This window comes from Miniopterus natalensis, chromosome 2, assembly GCF_054644295.1.
Source record: "Miniopterus natalensis isolate mMinNat1 chromosome 2, mMinNat1.hap1, whole genome shotgun sequence".
Taxonomy (NCBI): domain Eukaryota; kingdom Metazoa; phylum Chordata; class Mammalia; order Chiroptera; family Miniopteridae; genus Miniopterus; species Miniopterus natalensis.
Window position 1 is genome coordinate 73,176,969 of NC_142082.1, and position 12,856 is coordinate 73,189,824.

General features: G+C 43.5%; 1 protein-coding gene across 9 annotated transcripts in view; it reads left to right on the plus strand.

Moving 5' to 3' along the window:
* The first annotated feature begins 281 nt into the window (after nt 1-281).
* Nucleotides 282-12,856, plus strand: part of SERP2 (stress associated endoplasmic reticulum protein family member 2) — a 35,013-nt gene continuing 22,438 nt past the window's right edge. For 5 of the 9 annotated variants that reach the window (XM_087814326.1, XM_087814324.1, XM_087814331.1 and 2 more), the window contains exons 1-2: nt 282-380; nt 5,187-5,259. In XM_087814326.1, the coding sequence (XP_087670452.1) occupies nt 297-380; nt 5,187-5,259 (157 nt within the window). In that variant the 5' untranslated portion in view covers nt 282-296. Of the gene's footprint in view, nt 381-5,186; nt 5,260-10,365; nt 10,424-11,667; nt 12,211-12,856 lie in introns of all 9 variants that reach the window. The other 4 variants (XM_087814328.1, XM_087814330.1, XM_087814329.1 and 1 more) reach the window with 2 other exon arrangements.

Here is a 12,856-nt window from a genome sequence, read left to right on the forward strand (position 1 = left end):
CGTGCGGGGAGGACGCGGCGCGGCCGGCCTGGGGCCGCTTGGTTAGGGAGCCGGGGGACCGGAAGGATGGCGAGGAAGTGGGAGAGGGTTTCCTGAGATGAAAGATTACTTCCGTCCGGGCTCCGGCCTCTCTCTGGAGCCGGCTCGGTGGGGGTTGGGGAGCCGGCTGCGCCAGGCTCGGGGGCCGCGCATCGCCGCCTGCAGCGCCCGGGCGGGCGGGACGCGCTCGGCGCCGAGCGGGGCTCACGCGGGGGACCCTCGCAGGCGGGAGCCCACAGCGCTCCCGAGCGCGAGCCATGGTGGCCAAACAGCGGATCCGGATGGCTAACGAGAAGCACAGCAAAAACATCACCCAGCGGGGCAACGTAGCCAAAACCCTGGTAAGGCGGAGGCGGGGCCGAGGGGGCCCGTGGGCACGGCCCGGGGCGGGCGGGGCGCGCGGGCCGCGGGCGCAGGGCCTCCCCGCCGCCCAGCCTCCCCGCGCCCCGCCCCCCTTCCCCGCAGGCCCGCGAGCGGGTCGGGAGCCGGGCTGAGGGCGGCGCCGGACTCCCGCGCGCTTGTGGGCGGAGAGGGCCCTGGTTGGTCGTGACCCCCCTGGGAGTGGCTGCTGCGGCTACCGCGGGGCGAGGAGGACCCTCCCCAGGAGAGAGCTGGGCCTTTGTCTCTGGGAAACACGGAAAGCGCAGGGTTACGGGAACTTCTTGACACAGGGTCCGGAACCTAAGGTCTAGAACGTTTGTTAAATAAGTGAGAATGAATGAATGAATGAATGAATGAATGAATGAATGAATGAATGAATGGTAAATGAGGCCACTTGAATGAATGAATGAATGAATGAATGAATGAATGAATGAATGAATGAATGAATGAATGGTAAATGAGGCCACTTGAATGAATGAATGAATGAATGAATGAATGAATGAATGAATGAATGAATGAATGAATGGTAAATGAGGCCACTTTTCATCTCTCCCTGCCAGGCTTCACTCCCTGCTCTCCACACCCAACAGACACACACTATGATAAGGTTTTCTTCCCAGCCCCTTTGTAATGGTCTCCCTGCGTAAATTGGAGGAGCAGGATGAAGTCAGCCCCTATTTCCCTCCACCCTCCTGTTTTGCCTTTTCTCCAGTGAGGCCTCTCACCACTGGGCTAAAGTTTAAATGCAACTTTCCTCTTGTTCACCCTGTGAATTCAGGCTTATTCTAATGGCATGATCCAGAACTTTAGAGACTAGTTAATTGCTGAGCATTCTGTGCCCCCAAAACTGTATATTAAAGCTTTATAACTTTTAAGTAAAATCTGTGCCTTATGCACAGGGATTTCTTTTAGCAATGCAAATTATCTCCAACAGAAAATATGCCAGGCCTATGATTTTGGACATTCAGAGGCATGCCTCGAATGAGTTGCTGGGTAGTGTGTCTCCAAGTCTATGAGCAAAGACACCTGGAATCTATTATTCCAGGCACTTAAGTGGAAGTCCAACTGAAGCCTGGGGTTTGGCTGGAAAAAGCTTGCAGACTTGATGAGACAATTCCTTTCAGCCAAAGAAATGATGCTGCTTTGATTAACTGAGCAAAAACTGGATCTACAATCATTACACCAGAATTCTTGCAAAACCAAGCAGTACTATGGCAGAGAAACCTTAGGATCAAACTCAGCTGTACTCAGGACTTTATGCACAGCTCCAGGCTGAAGACATGATTGAAATTCTCTCACTTGGGAGTTAGGTCATTTAGTTATGATTGGCCAGCAAAATGTCAATGTATCATTGAATTGGAACCATTTTTCCCATAGATCTATGTTTTTCCTATTTATTTTTACTCATTAAAAAACCTTGCTGTTTAAATTAACAGTGACAAACAATTTTTAATTGATGTTAAAGCATTTGGGATTTTATATCCCTAAGATATCAATTCTTTCTAGGATACCTTGCAGACTAGCTGATGTACTGAAAATCTCTAGTTGTGCAGTTCTTTTTAATGAACCAGGATTCAGTTGTTAACTGGACTCAGCTGACAACTTAACTGACTGTAAAAGTAACAAAACAGAAATAATTTGCAGAACTGTTTTATCCATTAGGCTTGGTAAACTCAGTATCTGCCCCTTCTAGCTTTTCATGACCATTAGAAAATGTTTGGGACCTGAAACAAAAATTATTGGCTCCAAAATAAGAAAAGAAAATGAAAAAAAAAAACTGGAGAAAAAGCTGTTTAAATATCTAGAAAATGTGGTCACCTGCAGTTCAACTCAACTCAGTTTGCATTCAAATTATGTTTAATCTATGGTATGAGTGCATTTTAATAGGTTCCAATATACCATGGAGTAGTAGACCCTTCAAAAGTGCCTTGCGTCTGTGAGGGGTTTTAAATGGCCCTACTAAATTTGTAATGAAAGGTTTCCAAACCAAGCCACAATGTATGTTTATTTTCCTTTGGTTAGAAGGGCTTTTTGGTTAACTGTATTGTAAATGGATCAGCATCCAAAACAAAAAATGAAATTCTCTTTTAAAAAGCAATACTTATTTAATCCTAAATTTAATCCTAAATTTCATATTCCTAATTACATGCCAAACATGATTATACTTTGAAAGAATTAACTTGCAAGGGATAACTTGTTCAAATAAAATTCAATAAATGGGGACAGATGAACAGATTCTAACTGAAAATTCAGACTAATCACTCAGAAATAAAGCCCTTTGATTGTATGAAGATGCCTCAGTATTTCATTATTAGCTAATAGCTATGGAGTGAATCAATACTATTCTCCCAAATAGCAGATAAAGTCAAGAAACAGAAATGGAATAATAATTTCATGATTATACAGTAGTAACTTCCTTGGAGTGAAGAGGGAATTTAAATTCCAGAGTTCTGAGTTGCCCTGCTGTTTCTTATCACGGGGAAAGCCATCCCCTGGCCTTTTTGAGCCTCCGAAAGTGGCAAATTCCTGTTTGAAATGAACCATGTCATTTGCAGGATTCTACTGCTTTTCTTGCTTTTCCCAGCAGGAGGTTCAGGGTTAAGTAAATTGTCCCAGTGGGATTGTGCTGGGCACCAGTTCCACACAAAAAAGTAACTTGAAGCTCTCAAAAAGGATATATTGGTATTATGATCACCCAGGTATTCCTGAGCTCTGAAAGTCCTCAGATAAAGTCCCAGATAATATTGATTCACTCGGAAATGTCATCAAAAAGGTTTATGCTCCAAGCTCTGCATGTTAATCATTTGTGTTTTTCTGCAAAGGAAAAATAAAAGACTCCATTTCATATCTGATTAGACCAATAATTCATTTACAGGCTTCTGAATTCATTTGTTGGCTTTGCTGAAGATGGAGCAAAATGATTTTTTATATAACATTAGTAGGATGACAGCAACAGAATTGGTTTCTGTCCAACTATGACAAATTGTTAGGAAGCTGGTGAAAGAGGGTGGGGAGAAATAAAGTCACACTCTGTTGAGGTAACGTTATTTAACATCTCTACTCTTTACTTGATCAGACCTTGACCTGGTCTTAAGTACCAAAGAATAACACAATAAAAATGTGGTTAAAGTTATCTTATGCAATTATTTAAGACTGATTTTGTCCTTGGCTAGTCAAGGGCAACCACTTCTCTCCTTGCAGAGTGATTTGCCCATACGAGAGTGGCGGTAGACACAAGCTTGTCAAGGACAGAGAAGTGAATGGTTTCGATCCGTAGTCAGAGTTGACCTGCCACTGACACTTTAATCCATACTTCTATACGAGAGAAATGCATGGATAACCCTATTGCCAATTAGGAAGTATAATCAGAAAGACAATATCCTTCCTTGACCCTATCTTTATCCTACCTGCCCTAAGAAATCATGTTTAAGGAAGCTCGTATGCTTAGTCATTCATCAGTTAACATTTATTGAACATCTACTATGTTTAAGTTCTGTGTTAGGCACTGCTATACATTGATACTTGAGAGAGAAAGTGCCTGCTCCTGTGGGGCGTACAGTCTAGTGGAGAGACAGACATTAAACATGCTATCACAAGATTAAACAGAGGTACAAACTGTGGTAAATATCAAGAAAAAGTACGTGGCGTACACATGACAGGTGAACCCAATTGAGGTAGAAGAGAGAAGGCGCTCTAAGGATGTTAACAGGAAAGCTGTGAACCAAAGGATTGTTACCTTATCTATAATAAAATGAGTTATTTAACTTATATTGGCTATATCCTATTTGGGGCTCATACTAATGAGCAACTAGTGAGTTCTTTACTTTTTTCACTCTACCTTCTCCCTTTTTGAGAAATTCGCCATTTTTTTTTTTCAAATGCACTCAGAAACTGTTGCTTTTCTATCATTTGATTTGATTTTTAAGGACCAAGCCCTACCTGCAGATAGACCCAGAGGGGCTGCAGAGGCACATTCTTATTACAGATGTGCTTTTGGTTTGAGAAAAGCAGGAGGTATGTAGGGTTAGATTGGTGTGGGTACAACAATCTCCCTCTGCTTCCCAGGGAATGCAGACATTTCTCCAAAGTGTAAGCTTCACGAAGATTTAGGGACACTATTACAAAATGCTGCTCTCCGCAAATCCATTCACAGCTGCAATGGTGCTTCTTCGAGTCCAAGGATTTCCACTGCACTGCCTTCCCAATTTTTTTGGTACATAGGTCTTGAGGACATGGCTGTCCTCTGTGAGCCGACTTGGAATTCCAGATGTGGGAGTTAGGCTCTGTCATGAGGCAGACCTAAATATGAATCCCAGCCCTTGCTCAAGTTAACAAGTTTGAGCTTCAGTTCTCAACTACAGAATGGGTTGCATGGAGTTGTGAGGCTGGGAGTAGTGGATGTAGACTCTTTAGTAGGTTTCTGGCATAGAGTGTGCTTTCAACAAATGGAAGCAATTATTCGTAATATCATTTTTGGCTCCCAAATCACTGTATTAGTTTTATGTATTTATATTCTGTCCCCAGAATATTTAAGACCACCAAGTTTATTGAGTTACAGGGATGTAAGTAATTTTATTGATGAATTTTTTAAAACCTATCCTGATCCTTTACAATTGACTTTATTCATCTATATCTTTCTATTGAGCATTGAGACTGAGTCTCTCGTGTTCACAGCAGTAGCCCCAGCCCCTAGCACAGTGACTAGTAGTACTCAATAAATGTTTCCTGAATTAATGAACCTAATACTTTCTCCCATTCTCTTTTAGAGGCCACAAGAAGAAAAATATCCTGTGGGACCATGGCTGTTGGCACTGTTTGTTTTTGTTGTCTGTGGCTCAGGTATGGGTTTTTCACTGACCTTATATCCTATGATCTCCTCTGTCCTTCAGAAACACATGTTTTATTCACAAGGTAAATAGACAAAAAATATATTAGTCTGAGATCCAAGTTAATCTCTGTCTGAGGTCTTAATCTTAATGGGTTTTGATTTAATTTCTATTCCAGCAGACCAAATATGAGTAGAGACAGAATTGATATACTCTCAAATTATAATCATAAGATGATTACGCTGAGCAATTAAGTAGGCTATATACAGTTTAGACTTCAGTTAAACCTTTCTGTGGAAACACAGTATAAAAGCATTTAAAACAGAAAGTGGAGCACCTGTCTGACCATGAAAAATGCAAACTCCAGAGAGAGGGAGAGGCCTTATGACTAAGAGGAAGCTCTACAGTGCTTCTGTAGAACTGAGCTTTTGACCTGAACCTCTGTGCATAGTCACCTCACAGTGAAAGGTGACAAGCTCAGAGAGCTTTACTTACACTGACATACAAACACACACATGCAAAGAGGAGGCTTGAGCAAAAGGATCATGCAGTCATTTCTAGCTGAATTCTGCTATTGGGAGTCTTGACATAATTCCTGGTCCCCAAAGGTTGGGTCTCTGAAGTACTGGTGATGGAAGTTACTTCTAACAATAAGGTAAGTTGTCAGAGGTTCCCATCTCCATCACCTCACTGTTGCTGAGGGCAGGGAAGGCCAGGAGTCCACCTCTTCCTGCAAAGACCTAGGAGTCCCATAAGGACATCATTCTGCCCCAATGGCAAGAGACATCCCTGACTAAAGATAGATCAGTGCCTCTGATCTTCAAGAAACTGCTCTTCCAAGGAAACAAAAGCTCTTAGGAGGAAGGAAGGATCCAAAGGACTTGGCATGATTGTTGCTTGAGGCTCAAATATTTTAAAGATGACTTGGCATTCCAAGATGAGAAGATCTTCCACTCAAAGAAACAAAACTGTACCTCATTCCCAAAGCTGTGTCCTTGAAGGGAATCTTTTGCACAATATAGGGATTCCTCATCTTTAACAGAGTTTCCCCATCCTCTGCTAGAATACTTCTGCAGGTAGAGGGCTCAGTTCTTCAAAATCCCTACCCCATTTCTATATAGGTCTAATTCTATTAGAAATGTCTCCCCTCTTTTGAACGACACTGTGCTGTCTTCTCAATAATTCAGCTATAAACTCCTGGAGTCACACAACATGACTCATTCTCTTCTGAACATTTTGAATCTTTGGATATTTCAAAGGTCACTGCCTAGTGGTTCCTTCTGCTAGCTAAACTTCCCTAATTCTCTCAACCCAGCCTCATAAGATGTGATTTCTACCTATACTCCATGACCCTCTTAAAGATTAGCATTTGCAACTGCAGAAGTTGGTCTAGAAGTTGTGTGAATGCTACAGAGGCAGTGGGATTGTCACTTCCCTTGATCTCAATGCTCTGCTTCTACTAATATGACCTGACTTGCAGTTTATTTTGAACAGTCATAGCACATTCTAGACTCACATTGGCCTGCCAGGCCCCACCAAGATCTTGTTTACATAAACTTCCTGCAAACTTCAGAGAGGCAGTTACTTAATCCCATCCAAAGCTGTCCCCTCTCCCCCAAGGACACAGACAATAGTGTGGTGAAGGCCTAGGGTGAGGGGGGGGGGGGCACTGGGGGGTAGAAGGGATCAATGGGGAAAAAAGAGGACATCTGTAATACTTTCAACAATAAAGATAAATTAAAAAAATAAATTTTAAAAAGTTGTTCCCTCTCCCATCACACCTTGTTTTATGTTATTCGTGGCCCTTATCAACATTTGAAATTATTTTGTTTGCTTACTTGTTATCCATTTCCCTCCACTAGGATATAAGCTCAAGGAAGGCAGTGTTTCTTTTCCACTAAATTTGTAGATCCTCCTACAGTATTTAGTATATTGTGAGTTCTCATTGTGGTTGGGTGGATGGATGGATGGATGGATGGATGGATGGATGGATGGATGGATGGATGGATGGACGGACGGATGGATGAAGAAAGCCAGCTATTCTGCATACTGTAGATATCCAATTGACTTTTTTGAGACCTAACATAAATCTTCATGAATATTCCTATTAAAATGTTACTGTTGGTTTTAGTTGACTTTCTACAGAGCAACTATAAAGTCTGGAAACACAAAAGAACATGCATAATAAATGGCTTACTGATATTACAGTATAATGTACAATACGGTCAGGGACATTACGTGATATATTCAGTCTGTCATCCTCATTAGCAATGCATAGTTCAGAGCACTGTACAAACTGCAGTGACGTTGGTGCACTGACGCAGCATTTTCATCAGGGCCTACGTATTTGTCTGCGATGCAGTGCCTCAGATGATCTGTCTCTGATTTTCACCCCAAAACAAACAAAACAGCCTGCACCTTAGCATGCCACAGACAAATGAAAAATCAACGCATATAAAAAGTTGTCTACTTTTTCAGGTTTTATGGCCAGCCTGTAGATTGTTAGATCTTGAACCTTGAGCCTTTTATCTAATTATCTTTCTTTCCCAGCTTTATAGTCTCTACAAGCCACTGATAAAAGTCTAGACTTGGAGAAGCCCATGGAACACAATTAGAGACAACTCCCTTCAGGTTGACTTTGAACCTCTCAGCCAAACTCATGCAAACAATCATCATGTCTTGAGGGTCCCCCGTGTGCCTGGCACTGTGCTGGGTTTTGAAACTCCAACCTCCTTCAGAACTTACAGGCAGTGGAGGAGGCAGATAAGGAAACTGCCCGTTGTAACCCCGGGAAAGAGTGCTGTGATAGCAGAGTGCCCAGAGTGCTTGGTGAGCACAGATAAGGGATTGTCTTAGTCGGCTCAGGCTGCTGTAACAAAATACCACAGCCTGGATGGCTTATAAATAGCAGAAATGTACTGCTCACAGTTCTGGAGGTCGGAAGTCAGATTTGGGTGCTGGCGTAGTCAGATGAGAGCCCTCTTTCTGGTCACAGATTTCTCCTTGTGTCTTCATAGGGTATCCTTATGTAGCAGAAGGAGGTATGGAACTCTCTGGGGCCTCTTTTTTAAAAGCACTAATCCCATTCATGAGGCCTCCACCCTCATGACCTAATCACCTCCCAAAGGCCTCACCTTCTTCCACCATCACATTGGGGATTACAATGTGTGTATTTGGGAAAACACAATCTATCAGACTCTAGCAGGAACTTCTAAATCATGCTGGGCAGAAGAGAAAGCTTCCCAGGGGAGGTGCAGTTTGAGCTAAGTTTGGAAGGACAAACAGCCAGACAAAGGTAGGTCATTCCACATGAAGGAACACTATATGACAAAGGCACAGAAGCTCAAGATAGTGCACTGGGCTCAGGAATAGCCAAAGCCCAGCCGTGGGGGTCTGTGAGCCCAGGCATCCTACAGCCCTCCCCAGTCTGTGCCCTTAGTGGGGAGGGGAGGGGAGCCAATAGAATTATTTGGTCTAGCTTGTTTTCTCAAACTTGTGCTAGTTCTCAATAGTCATCCTTTTCAAAGGGTTTAAAAAAAATTCTCTAAATTACATTTTAATTAAAATTTTGCCAGGCTTATTGTTCATATACTAGGAACTGTATCCACAATCTTTTGGAGCCCTCCCAGTCTCCAGGAGTGTTTGGGGGATCATGCACACTGGCTCTGTTATCCCATCTGCAGGATTGTCCAGAGGCTTGGATGGGAGACTGCAGGCCTGGAGACTTGGACATAAAGTGACTAAGAAAACACAATCCTCATTGGCATGCCGGATCCCCCTGGCTTGTGTCCAGTGTTCTTTTAGCATTGCTTCTTTCAGCTTCCCAGTTGAGACCATTTTGCTTTTATGGAGAGCAATAAAAAAAAGAAAGTCGGTCGTCTTACTTTCTCCGTCCTGTTTACATGCTACCAGGATCCCTAAGTAATGGCCTCATCTCTTTTTAAATCGTAACTAAGAATAATCCACTACCACCACCCATTTTGTTTTGTTTTGTTATTACTGTTTTTGCCAACTTTAGCATTTTCTCTGCAAGCCTCAGCTCAGGTTGGGCACTGTTCTCACAGAAATGTGGCAGTCTCCTCAATTTGTCCTCGGTACTGTGAGCTTCCTTCTATCTTTGTACATGTCCTTTCCTAAACCAAACATGTCATGAAAAACGCAATAGCGCCTACAGATGTGTCCCCATTGCCACCTGCCTAAAATCAGTCACAGTTCAGTTCGTTTTGCAGAGCCCGCTATCCCTTTTGAGTTTCTCCCTTTTTAGGGTCACAGATCATAGGCTCCCACCTATCTTTTGTTTACATTTAAAAGAATGTGATTTTCTTAAGCTTAGCCATTCTGTCAATCAGTTTCTCTGCTTTACGTAATAAACCTTCTTGGTGCCAGGGTGGTTGAAGCCCCTTATTACTGTTCTTTCTCCCCTTCTCCCTGTTCTGTGATCCAAAGTCGGAGAGACCACCTGCACCTCCCATCTGACGGTCCCTCTGTCTGTACACACCCTCACTCCTGCCCTTGCCTGTGACACTCACAAAATGCACTGCAGTTTCTGGTAGGATCTCCGCACCTCTACAGACACTTTATGTCCCTCAGGTCTCTTTCCTTTGAACAAGACATGCCAGACTAAAGCTTCATTTCACCCAGTCCCAGTTATACCTCTGAGGTCATTTGCCCTCTCTGAGTCCATGTCTTCAGTTCTTCCTGTTTTGTATATTTTTGTACAGACAGGAAAAATATGAGACCTTCTCATATTAATGAAGATACTGACCACTGATCTGATTCTTTTGACAGACTCACTTGCTTTCATTACCTTACTCAGTAGCCCACATTTCTAAGTGAGGGTGGGTTGGGCAAAGTGTACTTTTTAGGAGTCAATCGGGTAAATAAATAATCAGGTCAGGCAAGGAAAAAGGAATGCACATCTTATCTGTTTTCCTAGCTATGTTCTGGGCAAGAATTAAGGCTAGTAAAATGTTGGCATTTAAGTAAATGCTCATTTATTGGTCACCCTTACTCTATGTGGAAAATCAAGTTAACAAACCTCCAAGAGGTTACAGCATTCCTTTATTACCAGGAGATGTGTCTCAGCAAACTCTGACCCTTTGCTCCTCGTCTCTTTCAGATGACCGTCTCCTTTCTCTTTTCATGCCTTTCATGCCTACGGTGCTGATAAGAACAAGGTAATGAAAGGAAAGAAAGAGAAACCTGGAGAACAGCGAGGGTACAGGATCAGGGCACCCAGAGACCCCTGACCCAAACACGCACCCGGGGAATAGCCACCACCTCACCAAGAAACTAGATAAGAGCCCTGGAGCTGTGCCGAGGCCTCCAGGATCTGAGTCCGAGTGCACGGTTGTAATCTTAATATTACCCTGTTAAGAGGCAGTTGAAGGAGGTTTATCTAAATACACCCCTCTCCAAAAGTAAGTAAATTTCCACGATCCACGATTGCAAAAGGTCTCTTAGGCAAGATGTTTCTTTGAAACCTGACCAACTGGTGCCTCAGAGGGGAGGACAGTTTTGGAATCTGCCAGATGTAGGTTCAAAGCTTGGTTTGCTCTTTATCAGCTGAATAACCTTGGACAAGTTATTTACTCTCTCTGTATTGATTTCGGTTTCAACCAAATGGGGATATAGGAGCCCCTCCACAGGCGGTCCTGGCACTGAATGGTTCCAGGGATGTAAGTGCTGGCCCAACAAGCTTGACACCTGCAGCTTCAGTCACCACCACCTCTGCCCCTATAGCCCTCATGGAAACCAGGGGCACCAGGGCTGGGACTGCTGTGCCATGGGCTGCTCAGGCTTCCATTCACCTTGCATCTTTCCAGGCTGAGCCTGTAACTGGCAGGCTCAGCCATCACATTTGTCTGGATCTTTCGGAAAGCTGTTGGCCCTGCCCTTTTATTCCAAGGATGAGTGTGAGCAATTTCAGTGCTAACACTCCTGGCACTTGAGACTGTTTTCCCAGGATACAGCATCAAAATCTGCTAGACCTCCCCACGCAAGGAAAAGGAGGCACCCACGTGCAGACTCAAATCAATGAATGGGGGCTTGTGCTTCACTTTGGGTATCAGAAGTGAAATTAAGTTTCATTTCCTTAAGGCAGCCCACATACACCACCGTTTTGCTATAAAAGTTTTGTGAGATAGAAAAGCTTTGGGAACCATGTGTTCTTTTGAGACACAATATTATCCAAATAGGTCACCTCAGGGCCATCTCCTGCTTTGTTCTGCTCAGCTTGGTAACCAGCTTTATCGTTATTGATATTATATACATTCTTCCAGCAATCTAAGACCTGTTATGGGCCCCCTCAGGTGATTATTCCAAATAGGCCAGGAAATTTTCTTATTCAAGCCTTGTCCTGGGACTTTGTGTTGCTGGAACCTTTTTAACTGCTTGCATTTATCTTTATTTGGTCTCCTAGGACCCCAGATCCACATTGAAGCCCAAAGGATCTAAACACCCTCCTTTTATAAGAACATTATCTTCCATTTCTGCAGACAAGGGGGCCTTTCTCCAGATAAGCAGCGCATCCCAGCTCTCTCAGTCCCCGGTTTCAAAACCTGCCTTTTTGGAGAACTGTTTAATAGCTTCTGAAGAGTTCTTGCTTTATCTCAAGACTCAAAGACAAGCAAGCACGACCCGAAATGTCTGTCTGAGACAGCGAAGATGCTGTCACACAGACCTGCCGACTGCTATCTTCACAAGACACTTGCAGGCTTGACGCCACCTCCCAGGACCATTGATGAAGGCAGTCCCCACTGTTTGTGCTCAGAGCCCTTGCCCCTGGGTTCTTCTCCCCTTTATCTTCAACTCTTTTAAAAGCCTATTGAGAACGATTCTGAGGCCACACCAAAGCTCTGTGGGAAAGTGTGCTGCAGTTGATTGCCAATGTCTGTCATGAACAGGGAATTAACAGCAGGGTCCCATGCTCATCTTCACTGTCCTGGTCTAACCTTTTTATAAGGTAAGTGCCACAGTGTTCACAGGACAACAGTCTTCAGCATTTTCAGCTTTCCTCCTTGACTAGAATGCCTCCTGGACTCAACAGAATTAAGTCTTTTCCTTAGCGTGTTAGTTGTTCAGTTTGCTCCTTTGCTGGCGTGATACTGCGCGGTGGCAGGAAGCCGCAGTCTTAGACAGCAGTCTTTGCAACACGGTTGTCCCCCTCTCCTTTCTAACCCCTCCCTGAGGTCTCACCTGGGCTTAATGGAGTTACCATTAAATTCTCATCATCTTTTGATTCTGACGGGAATGCTTACATAGCAGCCAAGCCCCAGTTCCCTCCCTCGGCCTGTTTCTCCCTTGTGTATTCCTAATTTCAATTTTCTCTCTCTCTTGCCAGTCTTGATATTCATTTCCTAATTAGTGATCATGAGAATGTCCGTGGTTACTGAAGCCTGGGTACTCTTGAAACCGAGGCACTTATATCCCCAATCAGAGGGAAACCCCTAAGGTAACAGGATTAACTAGTGACTGTTATTTTATTCATAATTTTCTATATTTTTCCCATTTTGTCAATGAGCATATATTACTTGCATATCCCCCCAAAAATTAAGTGGGATTTAAGAACAAAACATCTAGACTAGTGGTTTGTAGCAGTGTTTTCCTTT